Source organism: Vanessa atalanta, chromosome 10 (genome assembly GCF_905147765.1).
Source record: "Vanessa atalanta chromosome 10, ilVanAtal1.2, whole genome shotgun sequence".
Classification (NCBI taxonomy): domain Eukaryota; kingdom Metazoa; phylum Arthropoda; class Insecta; order Lepidoptera; family Nymphalidae; genus Vanessa; species Vanessa atalanta.
Genome location: NC_061880.1, coordinates 4,085,425 through 4,112,979, shown reverse-complemented (window position 1 = coordinate 4,112,979; position 27,555 = coordinate 4,085,425). Strand labels below are relative to the sequence as shown.

The window sequence follows — 27,555 nt, the reverse complement described above, 5'->3', positions numbered from 1 at the left end:
ATTCATTCAGTAGCAGTTTTGAGTTCGAAAGTACGTAAAGCCACAATATGACACTGCAAAACTAGTGAGTGACCATGTGTTAATGCACATATATAGGCCTGAACTGTGACACATCCTCCGTCAAGACTTTGATTCAGTCAGAATAAGATCTTTTTCATACTAGCTTAGTCAATATATGTCACGTAGAGTATATATTTATTGCGAAAGGGTGCGCTTTCGTGACTGAATGGATCTATAGTTGAAAAAAAAACATTTTCATTCGTTTAGAAATATCTCTAAAAAATATTTTACTTCAAAATTCAGCAGAAATTTTTAAGCCTCAGCAGGCAGTATGTAAAGAAGATATGTTTGTATGTAATTAGTCTGTGCAACTGTTGTTTGTCGAGGAGAATAAACAATCGAGTGTCAACACTTGAAGGAGCGATGACTCGGTGCGCCGGCGCAATGAATGTGACGCTGCCTTGAAATGGACATGGAAACGCATTTCTGTTTACTTGTATTTTTAAGTTATTTTTATTATGTATATGTAAGTATAAGGCTCATACATTCAATGTCATATATTTAAAAAAAATATATTGATTTTTAATATACAATTACAAAATTCTTATCAATGTATTAAAAAAAATACACAAATAAATTGTATACACTGTGTTCCAAATCGTGTGTAATCAATTTTATTAAAGATTAACAATAAAGGAATATCATTGATATTTGGACATAAATACCAGTACATAGGGGTCCGTATAGGCGTTATTATTATTTGACGCATAGAAATATTTCATGCGATAAGCGTTGAACAAACAAACATTTATTTAAATTTTATAGCAAATTACGTATTTATATAAAAAAATATATGTTTGATTCTTTGGTTCATCGGATAATAATTCCCTTGTAATCACTAGATTATCGCCGCCCACTGGGCTTCCCATAGAGTTAGATTGTAAACGTCTTAGCGTAGCATGAATGTATGAATTAACATTAGTTTTTTTTTTTTTTATAATTCATTAGAATATGGAAAGTATCCAAGTACATGATAAAGTTATGTGCGTGAGGTATTCGAAAGTGGCATGCGTTCGAACAGGTTGATTAATTTTTTTAATATCAGCCAAGTTTAAAATTAAGAAAAGGTGCGAGAACATTGATTGAACCCTTAGAATTATTGAATATATTAATTTTGTTGTTTTATTACTATCAATGTGGACCGTATATTTAAATTAATAAATTCGTTTATTCTACGTTCGCTGCACTCGATCTCGTACCCACGTTACACCGGTCGTATTGAATAAATTATTGTCAATAAGTTTTTATATTGTTTTATTGGTATGAGACTCCGTGAGTTTTCCATATTACCATTATATGAGTGAGCTTGGATCTGTTGCAACATGGCGTTTTATGCTCACAGATATCTAGTAATGGAAGCGTTGCATTTGACGATTATTATATCTCACTATTATGAAGCGGTTAACAGATTAAATATTATTTTATATATCGGTAATAACATATTTTCTGGATTCTTTGGTTTGAGTTAAATTTACAAGCAAATAATTCGAGGTATTTTTTTCTTTTTTTTTTAAAGGTATAGGTAGGTAGACGGAAAAATAGGCCATCTAATGGTAAGTGGTCAGTTGGTCACCGCCACCGATATACTTTGGCGCTTACATGACAGTCATTACAAATGTTTCAACATGTTGTTACACTGGCACACTCACTCTTAAAACCGAAACACAGCTAAGTATTGTTGTACCAGTAAGTGATTAAAGTTTATAAATAGGTACCCATTTTTAAAGCGTGACTGTCGTAATTCGTCTTTAAAGGATATTCTTTACGTAGTACTTTAATAAACCGGGTAGAAATCAACCCAGCAGCGGACGGATTCAAGGGGATGGCATTAGGTTGGCCATTAATATATTTTTTACTTAAGTTTTTTGTATGTTATAGGTGGCAAACGAGCAGGAGGCTCATCTGGTGGAAAATGACTACCACCGCCCATGGACATCTGCAACACCGGGGGGCTTGCAGGTGCGTTGCCGGCCTTTAAGGAAGGAGTAAGTTCAAGTGTGTGAAGCACATACACTCACATATAAAAATACTATTAAAGACTAAACAATAAACATGCTTCAATTTTAAGAAAAAAAATGATTATTTTACTGGGAAAATTCAAAAGATGTTTTAAATATGGAAACTAAAAAGTTTTCAAAGGTAAATATATTTATCCGCACAATAAAGTCGCGTTTTGAAAACAAATTAAATCAGAAACTAATCGATCTCTTAACCAGCAATATGTTGCCCAGTGTACCCATTGTCAAATTAAAAACTCTATAGTGATTTCACAATACATTTTATTGCGTTACGGACCTATTCGTTTATTGATATTTTACAGATGTTTAATATTACTACGAGCATAAATGTTTAATTTATCGCTCAGTCTCTAATATACCATTTCATTCATTTTATGGATGCACAGACAAAATTTATCTCTTAAGATTCGTGTGTAATTTGATTTGGTTGAATATGAAATTATAGGATGATTACATTTTTATTATGTTTTGCATAATCCATAGATAGTAATAAGAGTGGAAATTGAAAAGAATGTCTGAATACTGCATTTATAATTTATGGTACGTTTTATTTATAATGCCATATAATAAATAATTTCGTGTACAAAAAAATGTTTGAAGTGGAAGTCGAGAATTCCGGTCAAGTGAGTGTCAAGTCATGCGTCTAAGTAGTTTGTCATGGAGCGAAAAATAACTTTTTTTTTTCTTTTCGTATTTTTAATTTGTAATCTCAATTTTGTAGCATTAAAAAAATAGAAATAAAAATATATTATTATATGGTTATAATTATTACTTATTTTGTGTTTGAGAAACTCCATTTATTAGGTAATAAATTAGCTATATTTTCATATTTAAAGTAATGGTATGGGATAATTTGTAAGACAAGTGACATACAAGCTATCGCATGTTCTTCATACATTAAAAATATTTTTCCTATTTACTTTTAATTAGTATAATGTACGACAGCCTGAGATGGCTTGGTGGTTAAAGCACGTGACTCTTAACCGGTGATTGCAGGTTCAAATCGATCTAAGCGCCAGTGAATTATGAATTTTCAATTTATTATCATGCTTCGCGGTTATGTAAAATATCGTGAAGAAACACACGTACTGAATGAATTTCAGCCACACGATGTACCTACGCATCAACCCACATTGAATCACTGTGGGAATCAGCACCAAACTTCTCCTCGAGAAAAAAGACCTTAGCTGTGAGATAACTACTACTTATTTTATCTCAGAATATATTTGTGAAAGACTGCGTTACAGGTAAGTCGAAAAATAAACAATATTATTTTAAAATACTCATTTCGACTGATATTGTATGTTATGCGTTTAAATAAAAGTACAACTTTGTTATTATTTCTTGTTTTTATTATAGCTACGATAACATTTCTAATTCAGGGAGCTATTTATTCAAATCGCTGTGACCCTTGCCTTATGGTAATTCTACTAATGCCAATTAAAATGTTAACAATAGCTCGGTAAAGCCACGGCTCCATTGAAACGGACCGGTTTGGCACAAGCTTATTGCATCCTACATCTTTATCCAATTCAATACAAATCCTATTTTAACACAAATCTCTTAAAGTTTTATTATTAGACAGTCTTATTGCATTATAATAAGAACTAAAATAGATTGAAGTTTTTATAACGTTGTGTGGTTTTATAGTTGCGGTGTGTACTTTACAATAAAGATTTAAATATGCATTAGAGCTAACGAAAGAGTTTAAGCTGTGATTCCATTGTCAGAATCTAATGTATAGCGATGTTTGATCTGATATTAAAATCGTTACGTATTAAATTTGTAACGTTATTTTTATGTGTATGTAATAGGGACGTGGATAGAGTCGATTTTATGAAAGATTATTCAAATACAAAAAAATAAATTATATTAACAACATCAGACTATATCAGAAATTACCAAATTTCCTACCAATCGAATAGTTTTAAAACTTTATAGTAATAATAAAAATATTTTGACGTTAAATTTTTATACGTTTAGAAAGGAATCAATAAAATTTAATCTTTACAAAGCGTTTCGTTCACAAATAACGAAGAACATCAATCAAAAAATTTCCAAAGTAACACCCCGTTGTGGTGACAATGGGGAGTCGATACAAGATAGTGGGGCGGAAATAAAAACCAGTAACGCTTCCGATTTCACCCTCGTGCTTCCGAACGATATCTATAATACCATATTAAAATCAATGATTTTTGTACTGTGGCTTCGTCGTGCCAATGTGTTAAACCATTCTATGAATATGAACATTCACATTACCACAAACAGTCTTTACCAACTTTTAACCCTGTTGTAATTAATTGCCTTTAATGGCTATATATAATGGTAATTATAATTGTACTTTAACTCCAAGGAAGGAGATATATTACTTTTTATGCCTAACACCTGACAACCAACCACTAAAACGCGAGTGAAGCCGGCCGCAACATTTAGTTTTAAATAACAAAAAAATACAATATACTTACCTGAAAGCAAATCGAAATTATTTCTTTTACAACATTGATTTTAAATCATTAAATAGAGTAGTGTCAAACATATTAGTATACATTACAAACCACGACGCTTAAATAAAACAATTACTGTACCTATGAGTATGTACGTCTAAATTGAATAAAATCGATATTGCAATCGAATCGTACAATTTTAATTGACAGGTATTTAAGTAGGCAGCTTAATTATTCCTTGAAAACAATATAAAAAACAAACGTTATTGCTTTCGCTAGGCTTAATCGATTGCGCACTCTTAATTTACATTCCGGCCTTCATTAAACCAGAGGTGTGATAAAGATAAACATCATTGTCGATGTTGTATAATGAACGGCATTGACTTTGACTGCAGATCACCAAAAACGATACATTGTTCTGTATATGAAATTACAGATCGCGATAATATGTACAACGTACACAATATATTACACACTATAAGCTAAAATAGTTTTTATGACACTGTAATAAAGTTATTTTTAGCATCAAAGGTTATGGATATGAATGTCGCTTGTGATCCGTGATAGTAACAAATCACACGTGTTCGCAAATCAATTTGTTTTGCGTCAGCGAAATGATGGATTGAGCGCACGCGGCGCAACCCTTCACTATCGAGGGATTTGGGGCGTGAAGGGTAAATGAATAAATTAATAAAGGATCCTAAATTCTGCAGCTGTGTGCTTGCATCTGTAATGCGATTCTGCATTTGAAATTCAAGAGCAAATATTTGCTTCAACTTATGTTAACAAGTTGATATTGTAATCTATACTTTATACGTACAAATAAATAAAGTTGAACTAATCTAATATAAGTATTTGTCAGATCGATAACAAATATCATTTTTATATTTGTTCCTCTGTCTGTTTCTACAGAGTAATTTTCAAAATGGGAAAAAAATACAAATATAATTAATAATGAGTTATTATATAGGGAGTATTCTCCCTATTATACGAACGGCTTACACTTCATTTCATCAAAACTTATTGATTCATATAAAGAGGCTACAACTTATTACAGCATAAATTCTACGTTCATGTTTATTTACTGCTATTTGAGGCAAATAAGTAGACAGTTATTTTAGATATTTAAAAAAATATTAAAAATCGTAAATCGTAAATATTGGTACGTTTTTATATTTCCATGTATAATAATACAAAATGAGTGCTGGTAAAACCAAAGCCCACAGCCAGTTATGGACCAAATGACACAACGGATTTGTGGACACAACGAAATATATTTTTTATTCTGTTATTTATTCGAATTTTAAATAACGTAAAAAGTATACGAGACATTAATTGTCTATATTATTATTTACTGTATGATTTCAGGTAGATAACTAAAGTCTTGATCACAACAAGTAATACTACAAATAAATAAAAACTCAGTGGTTTTGGCGCAAGAGCCGGCAAGCGGGCAGTAAATAATAAAGCGAACGATCGCCTTATCAGAGATCTGTTTAAATGGCTGTCGTAGGCCAGGATATCGGATTTCTGTTTATTGCTGCAGACGGTAGCTAAGCTGCCCGACGAGTGAGTTGTTCGCGAGATCGCCTGATAGTTGATCGTTTAGCCATCGAATAGATGCGATGTTATCCGCAACGTGTTTTCGGGTTTCCTGCACATACTCGTTAGCAAGTACTTGACGCAACCGTGAAATGTAGACGTCATAGTATATTATGGTTAAGAGTTATATACATATTATGCTTAAAGTAATGCCTTTGATTGAGGAACAAAATTATTAATATAGATGCTTCCTAAAGTGTTATATAGTTCTCGGAAAAATGGATCAACCGAAATCAAAATATTTTTTATTTATGTTGACTTCTACAAGCAGATTTAACTCGGCATGTTGCTTTATTAAGATATATAAAACTACTAACTAATATAAATCGGTATGAAACTCAACATTTCTGTCTGTAACTTACTTTAAAATTAAATGAGATAATTAAATGAAAATTAATTGCAAGTAGGTAAATTGTTTGAATATACTTTAAGAACAAGAAATAGGATAACATTATTTTAATATAATTATATATACATAAATCTTCTGTACCTGTGTATGATACTAAACTTCTCTTAAACCGGTTGAACCGATTTCGATGCAATTTTTGTATGTTTTACGCGCTGCGATTGGAAAGAAAATATTCTTATTTTAAACGGATCAACTAAGGACGGGCATCTCGTATTACTATAATAAAATACAATCACATAGCTTAATTGACACCGTTGTTCGGCGAATAACAAAACGACGAAAGAATTTAGAATACGTATAATAATGTAAAGTTATATATCATATTTTGTTGCCAGATAATTGGGACGAGCTATCTGAATTATATTTAATATAATTAACACGAATACTAGCTGTATATGCGATGTCCGCTGTCACATATCACGCGGAACAGACTAGCTGTCCGATATAACGTTCATAATCGTAAAGTTTCAAAATAATGTATCTATATTGAACGTTAATGGCATGTCAACTTTTATAATTTCTGCAGGCGTTTCGATTCTTCATTTATCTTATGAGTATATTTTTCTATGTATGTGGGTTGTATGTAATGTCAATGGTCGCGTGAACTAACAGCTGAAGCCATCTACTTATAGTTTAATCAAACGCATTGTAATTAGAATGTTTTTATTTTTTTTATTTCAATGTAGATATTTAAAATTGTCTAATTCATTGATTACCATATATATATACCATATGTATATAGTTGATTATGTAAAAGAGTAACTACTGAGTATTTCGCCGGTTCTTCTCGGTAGAATCTACAATTAAATTACATTCAATTCAATCCTGTAATATGACGGTTCAAAAGCCTCTATAAAAAATTATACGAAAAACGATTTTATTTTGCAGTTTAGAACAGAAGTTAAAAAAAATCTTTGGCAATCAAATTCGTTATCTGAAAAAAGTGCTCTGAAGCCTTTACTTTGACATTACAGGTCTTAGCTATCCCTATTATAAGAAATGTATCTTATACCTTGAGTCAAACTGAATTATACTAATTATACTATTGTATACTTTGATTATTTATGTCTAGATAGAATGACAAAGCTGATAATGCGTCGAAAAGAATAGTGGCCCACTGAGTATACACTAGCAAATTGGTATGACGTTTGGCAAATGACAAGCGTAGCTGTCACGCATATCAAAATAATAACCTTCACCATTTTGTTTTAGTTCTTTTGTTATGCGACATTATCTAAATATATGTATTAATATAATCTACGATTGTATTATTCACAGAGTCTTGTTTGTTAGTCTTTTCGGCTCATATCTTACTCATACATAACCTTCTTACTTAATAAAAGGCATTAAATAGACATTTACTACTTTTTAAATAGTTACATATTATCATAAAAAATATTAAAAAAAAATAAAATTGTTATAAAATAATATGAAATCCTCCACAGTGCATTGTTACAATTCAACTTTATGCATTAAACAAAGCGTTATGAATATCTGTCGATGTCCAAAGTTCGATGTAGTTTGTATCCACAATTGAACGGTATCGTGACGGCAACATTGCCACTAGTTCCTGCAAGTTGCGGCGCAACATCCTGCCGCTTCCTACATATCCTTGTTTTCGAACTAGGTTACAGCATCAGTTGATATAAACTACAATTTATGGCTTTTGTAACTATGTCACAATATATATATTTTTATACTCTAATAAGTATATTTCATGGATTCGCTTGTTTGTCTGAATAAACTGTTTGATTTTTCACTAAATAAGTTTTTTTTTATTGGAGTAGGTACAGTAGATTTAGTTTTGTTTATCTAGTATGCCTACGTACGAAAAAAAATATATATTTGCAATATAACATAAGTATGGTACCATGGTAATTATTACGTTAGTATTAGTCAAGCTTGTAAATAGTTTTTTTTTAATAAAAATATATTTATTAATAATAGAATTTATCATATAAATTACTTAGCTATTGTTTATATTCCCAGCTTATGACGCAATAACATCAATGGGTATACCAAGAACTAACCAAAATGTGTTTCGAAGATTAATCACAATAAGTTATATTAATAATGGTGAATCATAGTAAAGTATCTAATATATTTAATTAAATCTAATTATAATATAATAGTATTTATTCTATTGTTTTTTGCTTTTGGTTTGTATATGGCATTTGACATTTGATGTTATACAATTTAAAAATATCTGAAGTGTTTTCAATGTTCACTTATTTAACGAATATTTCGAAAATTATATATGATTCGATTTTTTGCATTGTTTTTTCTGGTTGAAAATTACTTAACATATTATTATTTGTATTATAATATTTCACATAAATGTTTATTTTACCTATTAATTCATTTCAATGTTATAAATAAGGATTAATACAGTATACAATAATAATTGAAATAAAAAGCGTTCATTTCCATACAGAACATTTTTATCATTATATAGACAGACATCATTATATTAACTAGAATAAATAAAAATGATTGAGTAGTAACCGTAATACACAACATTAATTACTCATATAAACTCCGTACACCGTATAATCAACTGTTTCACTATAATGCTTTTATCCAACAAAAAAATCATTCATTTCCATTCGGTCTTTATTCGGCTTATTCTTAAGAGTGACAATGCACTTCCTTTTGAAAAAAAACCTCAATGATCTACATAACAATATGCCTATTTAATTTCACACCAGAACAATAGTGCGTTCGTGCAAAAATCCCCGCATAAACAATAATGCATTTATTGCTACGTAAGCAACCCCTTACGTAGTATCGACTCGTATTCAGACCGGAGCCAACATATCTTATACATCAAATAATTTGCAATCAATATATAATATTGATATATTAAATAAGTAAATTACCTCCAAGACTATATATTTCAAGTGTACAATATGATTGTATTTGAAGTTTCAAACGAAAATAGATATATAACCAGTGTTTAATGTCAATTATAGATACAAATACAATTATGAAGATATTGAATTTTAAACTGAAACCCACCCTCGATTGTCAAATCGCTTTGAGATGAACCAGTGAAAAATAAGTGTTAAGAGTAATGAATTAAATGTTCCTGGATGCGTCACCGATCGACGGAGCTGTAGGGCGACCGGTCGGGGCGAAAGTCGGCTTCGGCCACACAGTACGAACGCGGTACATAGCGCCACAGTCTCATCTAAGCCACAGCTATGCGCACATCCTCCCCATCATAGCCGAAAATTCCTCATTCGAAATACAGAGACGCGCGACGCGGCGCGAAAAACATCGCAACATAGCGCGATTTTTTTAACAATTTTCCTTTTGAACTTTACGCGAACCGATTGAGAAGTTCCTGTTGGCGGCAAGCGGGTAAAGTTAGTGTTTGTGTCTGTAAAGTGCGTTTTGCATACTGCTTCTAAGATTATTTTTATTTTTGTGCGGTGTACCGAAACATTATGTTGATGTGAAGTGTTATTTTTTATTTGTGCATATTTTCATTTTGGATTTTTTTTGCTCCGGAATTTTTTGGTTTGTTGCTATTTATGCCATTTTATTTTTTTAGATACAATTTTTGGACATATTAGGCGTATTTGTTATTTTATTTTAGCGCAAACATTAATTTAATTAAACTACGTTATAATTGTGACGTTATGTACATAGTCCACAATTCCAAATAAATTAATCTATTACTTCACTTACTATATCAGTACTGAATGATTCCGTATAATCAATCAGGAGTCCATTAATTTCCTTCGACAAATGCTATCATTTTGTATTAACGGGTTTCTGACGAGTTGGAAAATATTCATTGCGGGCGGTGAGCGGCGATACCTTGATTAATTTACTAGGTAAGATTATCAAGGCGCCACTATTGTATATATATTTTATTAACATTATACTGCTATCCTATATCTATTTTTTATATTACCTTTTTTAAAATTAATTTCAATTTCAATAAAAATATCAGACATCCGTTATTTCTGATATTTTTACATAAATGAAGTTTTAATGAATCTACAAAATATTTTATATTATGATATAGGGAAAAATTTACTCGTTGATATATTTTTTATATTACAATTCTAACCTTACATTAATTGCTAAACAAAATAGTTTTATTTTCAATAGATGTTCTTTTATTAAAAAAAAATCGTTACGATAATTAAAAGGTTTGTGTTAACCAAAAACATTCCAATTCTATTTTTAAAGGTCCGTTTGAAAATAGAATTTAATTTACGACGTTACATTTTTTTTAATCAGCGGTAAATATTTAATTCTAGCAATAATGTTAATATAAATAAATATCGTTTTTATAATTGTTTTGCACTACAATAAAGATAAAATGATAATAACTTGAAACTTGAGCATCTGTACTACAGTTAAAAGTTATTTCGTTGCTTTTAGTAAGATCATTTTAATTTTATACAATTTTCTTTTCTAGGCAGAAAGGCTTATTATAATTAAACTAATGTCATTAACGTGTATAAGAATTGTACATCAATGTTTTATTTTAAATATAACCTTTCATAAAAATATGATCTAAAAAAAACTCACTTTTTAAATTATAATTTAAAAAAAAGGTAAAAATGTTTTTCCAACGAGATTGAATTAGATGAAAATTGTGAATTTATATCACAGTATTATGTAGTAAATTTTTATATTCATACTTTTCGGACGATTTCCAAATATATACGTGAATAACAGTTGTTGCACTTGTTTTTATGCAATTTTTGAACACTTATATGATTAAAAAATAAAAAAGAAAATTGATTAAGAAAATAATGTGAGGATAAGTTACCTGAAAAAATTAGTTTATACCAACTTTGTCTTGAATTATATAATATCAATATTTTATTATATCAAATTAATGACTAAATAATAAGAAAATCTCCTTCATTTAACATGAGGCCAGAGCCGAGATGTGGATAGAACGCCCGGTTTTTAACCGAAGATTAGCCTTTAAAATCTGCTAAACTGTTCATTTGGTAAATTTGTATTTATAAAATTAATTGGTCTTAAAAAACGGAAAAAATATATCATAGTAAGAGCAAGATAACGTAGTAAAATTCTGTTACAAGCGTATCGAAAGCGGGAAAAAGCGTGTGGAATTAGATTCTACTTTCCTCTTTAAAAGGAATAGAGCAAAAGTATTGTTAAATTAGGTTTGAAGTTAAAAATTTCATAAGAACAACGTCTTCGAGATTTTCTTTCTTTTAAATTGTACATAAAATAATAAATTACATGGAAATGTTTTATCGAATGTAAATTAAACAACATCCCGTAATTGAACATTGTTGGAAAAATGTTGGACTGTGGATTGATTTCTTTTTATACATGCAGGATGTAATCTTTCAACGCTGCAAGATATTCACAAACGATGCACAAATAGAGCACACGAAAACCTAGTGATGGTTTCGCGAATTTGATCCTAAGATTCCTGTCAAAATTCTCCTGTTCTATCTACTGTTCCATATCAGCTTGTCATCGTTCTGAAATCAATTTATTTGTTAGAATTTCAACTATTCAAAGTTTATACAACAAAAAATATATCGAATATAAAAATGATTTCAAATATTTATTTATGTAATCTCTCCTCAGCTTCGCTTACATAAGACTTCAATTTGTGCATAAATCGCTTTCCTCGTAGCCTAGGTCTTACCTCTTATAAACGGAGATGGGAAGTTTAGATTTCTTATAACAAGCACATAAATTATATTCATGACTAAATGATATTAGATGACATGCTTATATATATTTATACACATTAGTTCATTATTGATAGTTAAATAGGTCAATTTGGAATTCAGAAATTTGGACCGAAATAATTACGATAATCGCTTAACCACAATTAGGACAGTAGCATAAATATTTAAGGTTTTAAATTTATTGAATTGTTTTTGTAGCTAAATAGTAGATTAACTTAAATAATATGTACTGTATTTATTCAAAGTTGATTGTTAATAAAAAATTAAGTCATAAATGCCTTTTAGGTATTTAGTTTTTCGTGACTTTTGTGGTTATTTGATACTTATCGTTTTATAAAAATTGAATTACATATTTTTTGTTGAAATGAAAAAAATATAATTAAATGTTAATTTAATTTAAAAATACTAGAGGCATATTGGGTATTACGTCGCACAGCTGATCTCAGCCAATTATATAAAAATAAATTTGTTAACTATGAAGTACTTATGTTAAACACTTGTATAACTCAAGATTTTGGCAAGACCTTCAAATTCGTACAAAGTATACTTAGTAGCGCTTACGCAGTAAATAACACGCGTCTATAAATTTAATTCTATTTGAAAATGGAATTTAAAATTTCACCCCCATATATCCCGCGGAATGGTGTTATTGACTCGTAGAAAATAACTTTATGAAACTGTCGCCATAGTTCTGGAGCGGATCTTCCGAACTGCGTTTGTTTGGAAACTTTAAAACTTACTGTACCTGACCGTAAAATAAACATTCTTATACGTCACAGATAACTTAAAACTTATAGGTGCTATTGTATAAAAGTTTAAGTTCAGGATAATGTAATTTCCAGTTTGGCTGTATTGACATTTTAGAGGGCGAGTTTATTTTTAAGTTTCAAAGCGTATAAAATTTGATTTTGAAGAAATACATTTGATTATGTTAATAAATGTTGCTGGATTGATGAAATGGTGTTTTAATTAAATGTTGGAACGCAAAAACATATATTTAATTAAGTAAATTACCGGACAAATAATTGCAACACGTTGTAAGAATGTAAAATGTTTCCGGTGGAATATAATATAATATTTACGACATTTTATGCAAAAGAAGAAGAAATAACGCTCAGATTATATCATATCCTGAGGCATTTAATCAGAAAAAATAATATATCTATTAGCTATATATTTGTATGTATATATATTCTGAACTTAACGAAAATAATATTAGTATTATTCAGCTAGCTCAAAAAAAGAAACCATCGAAGTCCGTTCCATGGATTACCTAAGAAAAGAGACAAATACAATTATTTTTGTATAGTATGGATTTGAAGGATGGCTTTGTAAATATTCCCTTTCGATATAAAACTGTTCTATATGCTTAGCCAGTGTACTCTCTGCCATCATTACATTAGTCCATTTAATCAAACTAATCGATGTATGTATTGATTGACTTATTAATATTATCGTACTATCTTTTTGTCGTTAGTACCGCTCATACTTTATGTGATATAACAGGGTTGTTATTATGATTATAACTTAGAAAGTCACTTAAATTTTCAAAAGAGATATAAGGCAAGTATACTCGTACGTTGCGGGATATCTGTCTACTGTATTAACACGTCTTTACTGGCATTTTCTATAATACGCTTTCGTTCGTTTAGGCAGATTTCGCACATAGTTTCGCCGTCAGTTCACAACAGCCTGCCAGACATTACACAGTATAATGTTGTACTAACATTTATAATTTTATACTTCACTCAGCACTCTATTAAGTTCTTACTGCTACGTTCGGTACATAATTACTATTTGCTACAGTGTAGAGTTGCGTTGGGCTTATGATGTATACATATTATTAACATTAGTTCTAGTACGTTTCATTTCACATAAGTAAATATTAAAATTAAATGTTGTTAGTGAAACTATGTACGATTAAACTATGACTAAAAGTGTTTTCCTTTGCGTCTTTTATAAAAAAATAAAATTTAAAAATTGTTAATTTTACAAAGTTTTGTATTTTTGGTTTGAAAATTAGGAATTTTTATTGGAAGAAAATGGCAATTTTTAAATGAGTAGTCTACACAATTTATATATTCAAATGTTCTCTTGAGTTATAACTTAACACTTTTCTCACATAGTAAAACAGCGTAATGGTCTATAAAGCACTAGAACGATCTAAAAATCATAAATATTTCAGATTAAATTGTCCGCGTGTAGCGCATAGCGTTCGTTGCACCGTTTATGCGTTCAAAAACTTTTCAACGTCGGTGCATATATCTTGTGAGTACGCAACTTTTCGCAGTTCCAAAATAAAATGTCAGTTAAAACTTCAGTGATTTATGATTGGTTTGGATATTTTTACGGAAACGGTAAAGGTTGTTTTCGATGTAGAAGATGACTCGCTTCTTTGTCCGTGTCATTGATTGATTTTGTATGTTTTTATAAATATTTGTTCGATGCTGAAAGAACAAAAAGAAATTGTTTGATATAACAAAATGTTGTATTGTAAATTAAAATATAAAAGTTTTTTCTTATTACACATTACATTTATTATTGTTTAATTAATCAAATTCTTGCGATTAAATTTAATGGGTAGTTGGTTGCGACGAGGATTTTATTCGTCAATAATTTGCAAAATTAAAAATAAGAAAATGTTTATTATATTCATTTCGTTTTTTTTTGTTTTCGATAATAAATAAATAATAAATAGTTTATTCTAATAAACTATGTGACAAGACTTAATTACATAACGACAAAATATAAAACAAAAATTAAAGTTTTATTAAATAGATCTAATATGCAAGTTGAAATTACTGCCTTTCGATAGATGTCCTACGGCATTATACCCAGAATGTTATTACGCCTCTATAAAAAATTATCTGTATTGAACTAAATATTTACTAAATAAACAAAAAAAAAAATTTTTTTTCTTTTTAGTTTATAATTAGTATTAAGAAATAGAAAAATCTGAAAATGAGGTCTAGTTTAAAGTTTTCATTGAAGTGCGGCGTTCGTTTCAAATGAATATTTTCTTTTGCGCATTCAAGTAATTAACAGGTCAAGTAGCGCGGGAATGGCATTTCATTGAAAATAAATTCTTATTTCAAAGGCTTAAGTTTTAGTTTTCCTAAAAACATATATATTTATTTATACTCATTTTATAGAAAGAGAATCAACACGTATATTTTGCGTCGACGATAGAGTCACGGTCCTTAGAAGTGCAAGGTTTTCAGGTGCAATGTCGCTGGTTTTTCATTTGACCTGTTTTTAAGACGATTCAAAATGTAACTAAATGCGTAGATTATGAAGAATGTTAATTAAATTTTAAGTATTCTGGAGCTAGATTTTATGAAATATTTTTCGTAGTAACGAACCGGAGACTTTCTTAGCGTACGACTTTGAATGTAGAAATAAAATACATATTTAGATATATTTTTATTCCACGGAATATACCAAACCATAATATGATGATAGAATTTGTTATTATCTATACAATAATGATTATGTGGTTTGTTATATATATATTTATGATATTAATTTACTTTATGAAACATCTTAGAAATATTATCATGAAATCTGTCTGAAGTTAGTTCAAGTTTTAGTTACTTTATAGTTAGGCTGTAAAAGGTTTTTATATATTTAACAAATACGGATGTTTCGATTTATTAAAGTCCAACATGTATCTTAAATAAAAATTAACATTTTGAAATATTTTTTATAAATAATTTTCGAAGTAAAAGTTTAAGCCAAAGTTTTCTATTAAACGCCATGTTCGTAGATGCTCCGCTGCGTCTAATCGCCTGGTAACTTCGAACTATGTGTGGTCGGAACCACAAATGTGAACATAAGGCATTGTTTAAGGAAGTGGCATAAGCGAGAAGATATTAAACAAGAGCTAATTTTTTAAAGTAACTTTTCTATTTTTATGGACTTATAATAAAACGTCGCAATATATGTGTAATGAGACTTTTTATTAGCCTAAGAAAATAGAAATTTTAGAAATTTTTCTAAGCAAATCGATATTTTGGTGCTTACGATATATGTATATGTATATATGTATAGACAGATGACAGCTCATTATTGTTTATATGCAATTAAAAAAATATACTATTGTATAAAATGTGATTGTATGGAACTGACGTATTGTTTACATTTATGAATTCTGAAATATTAATTTAAAAAGTTACGTAAATACAGCTTACGTCAGTGTTATATTCAATACGTGTTTGTGTGTGTACACAATGTACAGTGATAATACGAATATATGAATGAGTTTTAAACACATAATTTATAATCGTTCCTCAGAGAACACGCGTACACTATTGAAATAATACCTCTGTGTTTAAATGCATAAATTGGTAAAGTCAGCTGATTTTACAAATGCCGTTTCTCCCATTGCAAATTCTTTTAATCTTTACTTCAAATCAAACGTACCTGAGGTTCGTACAAAACCTTTATTTATGTATACTCAGACAGAAATCACCCTTTGCGTCGCCCGCTCGACGCATGGGAACCAAGAAAGCATTCAAAATGATTTATTGTAAATGGTTTTCTACTTTGTTGGCTAAAATAATAAGACCCGCGCCCGGATTGCTGTTCTAAATTCGATATTTTATTGTTACTTTTTGCTTTGCCGCATGCCGATACGCGCCACGAAATTTAATTTGCAATCCCTTTGTTAGCCCATTAGCCCCGCGATTGAATGAATCAGCGATATGGTAATCAACCGCTAAAACGAAAAAGTGAAGTTAATTAGTGATAAGAAATTAAATTATAATCATAAAGTGGTTACAGAAGTGCGACTTGAATGAGACATCGAAGATACTTACGATAAAAAACGTTTAAGAACGGTAGGAATTGCGGGTCGCTTTGTGTGGCACGAACAATAGCATTCAACGTCCGGAATATTGACGCTTTGACTTCGAAGGTGTCATGAGAATTAGTGGACTATTATTGATCCATAGAAAACGCTATGGTCAAGCGAATAGTAGATAACAATAATTAGCTTGGACGCAACAAAAAGTGTCATAAATCCCGCATAATAAGTTCTCGGGAGTGCAAAAAAACGTCGTCCGAGTTTACCTGAACATCTACTTTTTTGCATGACTCGGAACGAGCGTGGACCGATATAATAAACACCTCAATTCCTGGCAAAGCCATTGTTTAATGATTTTCTGTTGTGATCTTGCACAATCTTCGACGGCTTGATTTTTTTATTGTTAGGGTTGCCAGAATAAAAAGGTTTTTGTATGTCTTAGTAGCGATTAAACAAAGGGACTTGGGCTCGTGTGAAGGTGTGATTTATTTACTTAGCCCTCACAGTTCTCGCTTGACCGCCTTTTTATTGAAACGATAAAATCAGATTTAGTATTTAGGCAATATTAATGTTGCTCTTATTGTTTCAGGTGCAATATGGAAAGGAAGTTGGACACGATAATAGGAGACTTGTAATTTATATTTATGTAGCAAATTTTCATTTTTCTTCCGCGATAAAACAAAGATGCTGGCGTGTGTTTTAAGGGAAGTGACCTCGATCGTCTTCTTTGCGATACAAATCCATTTGAGCGCGGCTGACAGCCGGTGCCTAGACAAGTACGCGAGTAAATGAATAGTTTAATTTAAATAACATTGACAATATTTGGCCTTACATGATAAAAAAATATTAATCGAAATCGAAAAGAAAATAAATCGTGTGTTAATTAAGCTAGTCAGTCACAATAGTAGCAATAGTAAGTTACCAATAGAGGAAATAAACTAAGGAGTAGTGTTCACTGGAAAGGCCACCACGGTGGTATGCTTTATATTGCACCTTGTATCGACTGCGCGCTGACTGGTCGCTACGTCACGTGGCTTCCCGGCGCGCGACTGCAGTGCTGGATGCTACTAACTGTATACACGTGAGTACAACTTCGTTTTATCTCTGTTTTATTTACTCTGTACATTTAAAACATGATTGTAAAATATTAACCTGTTTGTAGGATTTCTTTAGAAGTCGACGATTTTAAAAGTTAATATTGAATATTATAATTTAAAATTTTCTAATATAAATGACTATTCATGGTTTCTATTTATAACCTAAATAGTATTTTGTGAAATGATTTGTTTATTGTATTGTTTCATGCTTAAGTGCTGTCTTAAACAAGACACGTTATTTCTAAATTTCAACAATGGGCGTAGATTAGCCAAAATGTTTATCGTAACGGCAATTTATAAAGTAAACACTTGAATAATTACCAAACGTTTGCCGAACAGTTTGCTATACGTCAATTAAAAATAAAAATGTATTCATAGGTTTAAGTAGTCTATCAGGTCTAGTAGGTAATCGCTTCAATTTCGTTTATATGCCAATCAACGTAAATCTTGATGATGACATTTAAGTATATTTGTTTGACGCTATATTGCAACTGTACACTTCTGATAGCGAATGTTAAATTAATTTCAAGTAACAGAGTTGATGTATTCAATTTTACGGACCAATGATCTACAGTTTCATTACAAATTCACAAATTCCAAGTTGCCACCTGGAACTACTATTGCGGGCTATTATTTCGAGGAGTTCATATAATCTTTTGAAAATTTTAACTTTATAATAAGTTAAAATTTTCAATACTTTACCTATTAGTGGATACTTTGTCTACTAGTGTTTTTTTTATATGAAATAAAATTGATATTACATTATAACTTATTAAAATGGACACAACAATTCAATACAAATACTTATATAGCACGGACCGTGTTTAATAAGTGTATTATATGTCTCGTAGTGTTAGAGACAACGAAAACATTGTTTAATAAAATTACAATAATTATATTCATTGTCATTCATTAAATAGCGTGTTTATTTTAAATATTCAGACACACCCTTTAACAGATTTTTGTAAACATTTAATAAAGTGGGCATTGAAAATTTGGCAACAACATAAAATGTTTGCGCTCTTAGTTGGTTTGAAAAATCGCGACGATGTGTTAAATTGTCTTGAATTTAATATTATTTGAGGACAAACATACGTATGATTTTCTGTTGTTACATTAGATTATATCTAATTGAACTTAATTGTTTCTGGTGTTTGTTGTTCTTCCGTCGTGTAATATTGTAAGCCCAATTATCCTTACGTGAAAATTAACGTGTTGAAAATCGACGCGATTGAATACGTGGGTTCTATAGCTCATCAACAATGGAATTATTGTTAAAATTGATATGTAATAAATCTACACTTTATTGTCTCCCATAAATGGGATTAGCATTCTACATCAATAATACAAGCGTCTACAACGATTAGTTACTCGCCTTATAAAACACGAACCGGTGTCCCTGTATCCAAAACACAGATTTATAAGTTCAAAATATTATATTTTGGAAACATAGCGTAAATCTAATATATTGTTACCTTAACTAAAAAGATCGGCCCACTCGTTTTATTTAATTTGTCCCAAATTAGGTCACAATGGTAGTATTAAATATTAACGATGCCTGAGACGGAGTATGATAAATAGGTATTATTTTGGTATATTTTATGATTTCTAATATATAATGTCATAATAGACAAGTCTATAAGGATCTAATAATCACAGCAGGAGTCTGTTCTGACAATCAGAAGCAAAACAAACAAACGTTCGTATGTTGTCATGTAAATATTAAATTTGCATATATATTGAATTTTTTTATTCGCTTAAAATTTAATCAATTAGATTTTTAGAATTGTAGTATCTCTTTTTGAAAATCTTGAAGGCCGTCCGGTATTTGTGCCATCTGATGGCATCTGCACTTATGGATTACTAATTAAAATTCTTAACACAATTACCTCAATCTTGTATGTACTTTTTAAGATGCTGAAGAAGTTAGTAGATTATTGAATTAATAAAGACAATTGTTGAAGACTATTTATATTTATTTTAGCAACATTATATTAAAGCTGAATAAATACTTTTACATAAATCGTGAGAAAGTAAATTGTTCGTCTGTTCATCCTTTCTTTCATGCCTCTACTTTAACATCAATAGAAGATTGTGTTGTTTCAGCTTAAATTCCACTGTTTACCCTATCAGATTAAATAAACGTTATTTTCTTGGGAATATATCGCTCAATGGGATTATTCATATTTTAATTTCCTATTATAATAATAATATAAATATATCACGGTTACATTATGACATTTGATGATGTAATTCTATAGTTATATTATCTGTGGTTCGTTTAAAACGAAATCGTGCTCAGAGATACAGATAAAGTATTTAAATAAAGACGACTCGAAAATAAATTGAACTGTCCAAAAAAATTAATTATTTTTATTATACAACACACAATATTGTATTTTTTTGTGCACATGTTTTTTAAAAGCTTACACACGAGCATAACACTTGCGCACGTTTTATCTTTTGATCTATATGTAAGCCGCCGCGTCAGGCTGCGCCTCTACTTACATTATTCCGTAAAGGCTTAATAGTTAAGGTTAATACTATCACGGGTACTAATATGACATTTTCCTAGTGCTTCTAATTACACTGTCTCATATTTACGTCAACATTTGACCAATTTATTAAAGCTATTTATTACTACGACCAGTTATCGATACGAACATGAAAAGCTTAATATTTTTTAATATATTGTTAGTGTACTTATGGGACCTTTTTATTGGCATATAAGTAGTCACTTCTGAAACTCATGCAAGTCGTATTATAGCCTAAATTAATAATATCCTATATATATTTGTATACAAATAAATAGATTGCCTTTGTTAAATAAATAAATATGTGTTCAACAGGTTTCAATTTTTTATCGTTTTTGTAATATAAATTAATGATATCCTTTCTATTTAAATTACATTTGTTATAGTGTTTTATTTGCTGTTGGTCATCGTTACATTTAAAATAAAAGGGAATAAACAAGCTACATGATAAACAAATTAGATACCAGAATTAATATATTTTTAGTTATTTGACGTATCGCTTTAGACATTAAAATCTGTGCAAGTAATTTGTAATATTGGTAAAAAAAATAAAAACTTTTAAAGCAGACCGTCTCACACTTGACTTCTTATTTGCGCATTAAGAATCGTCGTTGAGTTGAGACAACAATAATACGTGGGCACTATTGTTTGAACTTACACGAGGTTTCATATTACTTATTACAACATAACCGAGTAGACATTTTTTTACTACTGTACTATACTGTGTAGGTGTGTATTAAAAACGTATTAATCATCATCGGTGTGCTTTCAGACACGTTATGCAACTAAATCAAATATTTATAATGGATGTGACATTGATAGTTAGTATATCGTCTGGTTCAAGACGAGGATTAGGCAGTAAACTGTGAAAAAAAAATTTGACCTCTAGTGCAGTATTTGATTGACGAAATGAAATAATTATGAATACATCCTATTATTAGAAATATCTAATATTAGAAAAGCTACCTTTAAATTTATTTTTAAGGCTCGTACGTTAGCACATAATTTCAGAAAACCTCTAGTTCTCATGACGCCTATAATGCACTATTATTTGTTATTTTTGTTTTTATTATAGATAATTTATGCATATATATGTTATTTTTTTCTATAGTTTATATATAAGCATGTATATTATTGTGTATTGTCAATTATTAATTACCGCCTTCATGGTTTTTTGTTTGACCTAAAGGTTGACTGGCAGAGAATGCCTTCAGGCATTAAGTCCAACTTTTGTTTCATTTTCTTTGTCGCTACAATAAAGTCTTTAAATCAATTATTGAATAAATCTTGATACAATTAAGAATTATCTAAAGTAATTTTAATAAGATTCTTTAAAAAACTTCGTAATTTATTTGTCACAAATATGATTAATATATTTTGAAGGCACGATTTTAATGATTATAATTATAATAAATACGCGATAATTAATTTCCCCGCCGTATTCGTCTGTTACCTTATTGGTTAAGGAAATTTCCTGTTTACTGATTGTTGAGAAACTCACATTATTATGTAATTAGTGTAAAATTGAAAGTTATTCTTTCGTTATGTTTTCTGTAGACTAGTATATTATTCTAATTTATATGTTAATAAATAAACATGTGACTGTGGACCTACCGCTGAGTCCAAACTTGAAGTTGGCATTGTGAAATTTAGATCGGATCCTCCTTTTATGAGTGCTTAGAGAAAATAAATATAAGTTGACAGAACTTCGTAATTAAATTTTTGACAAAAAAACAAGTGTCTAAAAATTTAAAAAATATATTTATTTCATGAATGTGCATATAAGTAAGAGAAGAGGTACTCGGTGCTGGGACACTAAACTAGGTAACTAAAGGCACATTCTAGCTCCGAAGGATGGTGGCGTATTGGTAATGTAAGGATTAGTTAGTATTTCTTACAGCGACAATGTCTATGGGCGGTGGGTTACTGTCAGGTTTATTTGTCCTATTACATAAAAAGTAAGAAGTAAGGATTATTCAGTCATAACGTGAAAACGTAATTGACGTCAAGCTGAAGTAACATGTCGCGAGGTACTGTTGTCGCAAAAATTCAAATTTAATATGGTGTTTTTAAATTTTAGTTTTATTATTGAAATTTTCTCTGTACTGTTTCTATGTCCCATGCCCATATCGATATACGGTGTAACTTTCAAGGCATTCACTAAAAGAATATTATGAAACGATTTATGCATCTCAAAATTAAATCATAATTTGTACGTATATAAGACCTTTTGCTTTAACAGTAGCAATATGACTTTGAATTTAGAATAAAATTATAAGCAGGATACAAAATCAGAATCAACCAATCTCGTTAAATTGATTATAGCACATGAAATACACCATCCATTTTAGATGTTAAATTGAATCCATGGTTAATTAATTGGTAGAGCAATGACACCAAACAGTTTAATTCATATGTCATTCATATCAACACGTGCCGACCAAATATAGTACTAATGAATTATTATTGAATCTATTTAAGTGGGAGGTTGTTTCTTTTTTTTACACTTATCATTGTACTGTTAACATTTGATAAATAGTATATTGTGTGATAAGTTTGATCGAAATATATATTTAAAGAACAATACACATACGTAAGTAAGTAACGGTCTGTAAATGTCTTACTATGGGGCGAAGGCTGGCGTTTCAGGAAGACAGATGTGCAATAAGCCCCAATTTAGCTTAGTAACAATTTAATATATCACAGGTTACGCTTTACCAAACCCCAGGCTGGTACTAAAAATTATTTGATCGAAAATAAATGTTTATCAACCAGTACCTGAAACCTTGGCATCTGCAACTTCATAATACCACTAGAAAGATGGTGGTTACGTTACGTACGATACATATAGAATAAAAGTATTTTTAACGAGCACACTTGGCCTTAATAAGTTATATTGAATCTCAGAGCACGACGCGACGGTCGTCCAATATTAATTGACGGATTAGTTTTCTAACTGATTGTGATCAAAGATGAATGGCAGTTACGCAGTGTAGTGCTAAGGGTCAAGTCCAAAAATTACAACGAAGAGACCATGAATTGATAAATTAGTCTTACGTAATACATGCTATTCTAAGTTATTTTGAAATTTGATGAAACGACATTACCTATATAAATAATTATTTCTTTATTGTTTATGGATTTTGAAGTTAATCATAGTTAGTTATAATAATTATGAAATACTTGCAATCAGCAAGCAATCAAAGTAAAAACCTATATATATATATCTAGCGTATAGCTATTTAATTTTGTTAAAATAGAATAGGGACGATTAAATTCGGTGAAGATGAAATTTTTACAGTTGCGGTGCCACGCTGTATACCTTTGCAACCCAATAGGCCGGCAGACCCGGGGAAGTACCACTCGCTCACTAAAAATCTGCGCAAAGGGGTAGCTAAGTAGCCGCATTTGGTTCGGTATGTGAGAGTCCTGTAGACCGATCCCCACCTAAATATGGTGGTTGCGTAGAATATTAATTGAAAGTTTATCATAATTCGTAATTTAATGAAACATATTTTTTGTTGTTTGGTGGTAGGTGCTCTTTACAGAATTTCGGATACAACGACTAATCAAATAGAGTAGACTATCTACATAGGGAATATGATTATGTACAAATACATGAACACTTTTCATCACCCCACCCTAATGTCATTATTTGAAACGTGTGGAGAGAAACCAGGTGTAGAACTAATAACTTAACGTAACTCATTTCAGTTTTTAGTTTGGCATGGGACTCTTACTCGAGACCATGCGACCACCAGCCGTTCAAACTAAAGAACCATTGAGGCAGTCAATTAAATAAATAATAAATTACCTTGACAACAATAAAGGAAAGAGTATATAAATTACATAATACAGAAATTGTTGGTATGTTAATGTGTCCTAGGCTCTATGTGTAAGTTAAATATTGTTACGCGTGAAAAGAAGTTACATTATTCGTTGACTTGTCACTTTATAGTCACTGTACAATTGGAAAGCGACTTTTACTGTGGCGTGTGTGTGGGCGGCTTTATTTGGGACGACAAGGACAGTTGAATTTTTACTAACGAATGTTAGTAATATGATCTACAGCTTTACACCTTATTTTAATGTTAATAATTTGTTTAAATCAAAGTTATTGCATTGTCGTGTTATAAATTTTATCTTGATTATTATTTATTTTATCTATTTTTTAACTCTGTTAACGAGTTTTATATTAAATTAATCTTTACACTATTTATTGCGTTCGATGAAATATAAAAACAAACGAATGTACAAATTAAACCATCACAAGCTTTACACAGGCTTAATATTAATATCCAATAAAATAAAGTTACATAAATGTAAACATCATGTATAATATATATAACAATAATTATAAGTTTTGACATTAGAATTAAATATAAATTTAATTATCCGTGTCGAATTTATTATGTTTCTCGGGTATAAGCTAATAGGAATATAAATTAATTAGCATAACATTTTTAAAAAGCAGCTGTTTTGGACTGATGTCAGGTGGTCCGTCTCAAGATAAGAGGGATGCTGGTTTAGGGATGAAAGGGTATGACGATTATTATCAGGAGAACATAGGAAATATTAATATGACAGCGATTTACGTTCTATAAAATATATAAATTAAACGCCCAAGTAAATAGGAAGAGCGTTTTAAAAATGCACAATTAAGAAATGTTTGTGCATCAAACACCACTTTATTATTCAAAATTTTGTTCAATACTGTACGTAGGAAACACATTAAAATACTAAAGGTCTATTTTAATAATTCAAAGTTGATAATCAGTTATAATATCATTGAGATGATGATTATTAGTGCTTAGTGATTAAATGTGGATAATATATTTATAAATTTGACGCGTAGCACTACATATAATGAATATAAAATATATTCATGGTATGGACTTGTGTAGGCATGCCTAGGTTACCACGTAATCATCACCTGCTTCCAAACATTAACACTTTGTCCTTCTAAATTCAGGCACAATAAAAGAGCTTAGATAGAAAGTATGAGGCGCATTGACAGTGTAAGGAGTGTATACTTCTCATATACCGCTTAAACGTCAGTCTTTTATGAAGAAAAATTTAACCTCTATATTTCTCTTTCACAGAATTATCTATTTCTAATTTAAATACACTTTACTTTAAAAACAAAATAGTAAATAATGTCACAAAACTTTGAGGAGTTGTGTATCAGCATTGAAATAATCGAAACAGTAACGCTTCGATATCAAATTTTTATTGAGATCACAGGATTAATTAACTCTGAAATGTAATTTGACGTTATTAAGAAATTCATTTTGAGGATAAGAATAGAATTGAAATTATTTTAATTAAATAGACGGATCCTTGAGTCTGACACCTCGTAATAAAGTTTCCATATGAAATTAAACGTTCACATTGATTTCGTGTACTCATAATAGCTCAGTGTCGGTCCTTTTGATGTGATCCTCCAATATGCGTAATTGTGGGTTTAGCGTTCGTACACCGGCGCAAGTGAGCAGTGGTGGCGTTGTTTAAAGATTCAGTGAAAATGTCCGCCCACTAAAGCTGACCTTAATAGCGGAGGTGCGGCCGTTAACATTTTAACATACAAGGCTATTTGTGAGTACACAAAAATGTAAAGTCACCATGGGATAAAATTTAATATAAAATACACACACATAAATTCGACGTACATCGAGCGATATATTCTTATATTTCGCTTTCCGTACCCCGCACACCCGCTCATGCGTCCCCGTCTCCAGCACTTTTATCTATTATTGAACGGGAAGGTAGCATATCATCTTGTTCGAAAGCGTATTCGTACAAGATTAGCATTTGTCTTGCCTATAAATAGCAACGAAGTATCCACTGATGGATCAAAAAGGCCTTATTGTTGATGAGATGTAATTCATATATATTTATGTATAAATAATGAAAATCCGACTCCAGAATAAAGTCGGATTTTAATATTTTTGGATTTTGTTTTAATTTAGTTGTTCACTGAAACTCTTTTCAATTTCAGCTATATATATATATATATATAGCGCTACATGTGCGCTATATATTGCGACCGCATTAATAATATTTTTTTTTATAGTTTAGATAGGCGAACGTGCAAATGTACCACTCGATGGTAAGTAGTCACTGTCCATAGACATTGGCAAGAAATTTTAAGGATTATTTACATCGTTAATGCTCAACCAACCATAAGAACCGAGATGTTATGTCATTTGTGCGTGTTGACGCTGACTCACCCCTAAAACCAACGCAACAAGTCATATTATGTACCAAGTATTGCTGCTTGGCACTAAACTATATGATAAGGTGCAAAAGCCCTAACACCAAGTAAAGTATTTTATGCGCCATTTTCTTTAAATTTAATTTTAATTATTGTGTACTAGTATAAAAGTATATTACGTTCGTCGGAGAATACGTTGTTTGATTCAAACTTTAATCAATATATGTAACGTATATTCACGCTATATGACGTCCAGAACGTACCTTTTTTGACCAAAATCATGAACACTATGGATGCATATTGACAGGTACTGCTCAATATAATTTTGACAACATTTTTGTAATTATTTTAATATTATGTTATTTGATTATAAATCATAATAAAAGTATTTGAAATTAATGGAATTTATATATAAAAATAATGGTTTTTCTTTGTATTATTATTCCTAAAAGCAATTTAATTTATTTTGATGTTATAAAGAATACATTACACATACATTATATTTATCTGAAAATTCTTCCTAATCAATATAATATAATATAAAAATTTCCACAAACGCATCGCTCCTCACTTACGCGGTATTGTCACTACTCTCATTTTTCCGCAGCGCATGTGTTTTTAATGAATAGGTATTACATTTAATCGGGGGATGAATTTTTACGATAAGCCTTTGA

General features: G+C 30.2%; 1 protein-coding gene across 3 annotated transcripts in view; it reads left to right on the top strand.

The window, feature by feature from the left end:
* The first annotated feature begins 3,194 nt into the window (after positions 1 to 3,194).
* Positions 3,195 to 27,555, top strand: part of LOC125066979 — a 92,677-nt gene continuing 68,316 nt past the window's right edge. Inside the window, exons 1-2 of one of the 3 annotated variants that reach the window (XM_047675322.1) lie at positions 3,195 to 3,325; positions 17,626 to 18,117. In XM_047675322.1, coding sequence (XP_047531278.1) covers positions 18,014 to 18,117 — 104 coding nt within the window. In that variant the 5' untranslated portion in view covers positions 3,195 to 3,325; positions 17,626 to 18,013. Of the gene's footprint in view, positions 3,326 to 9,737; positions 10,056 to 17,625; positions 18,118 to 27,555 lie in introns of those variants that run through there. The other 2 variants (XM_047675323.1, XM_047675321.1) reach the window with 2 other exon arrangements.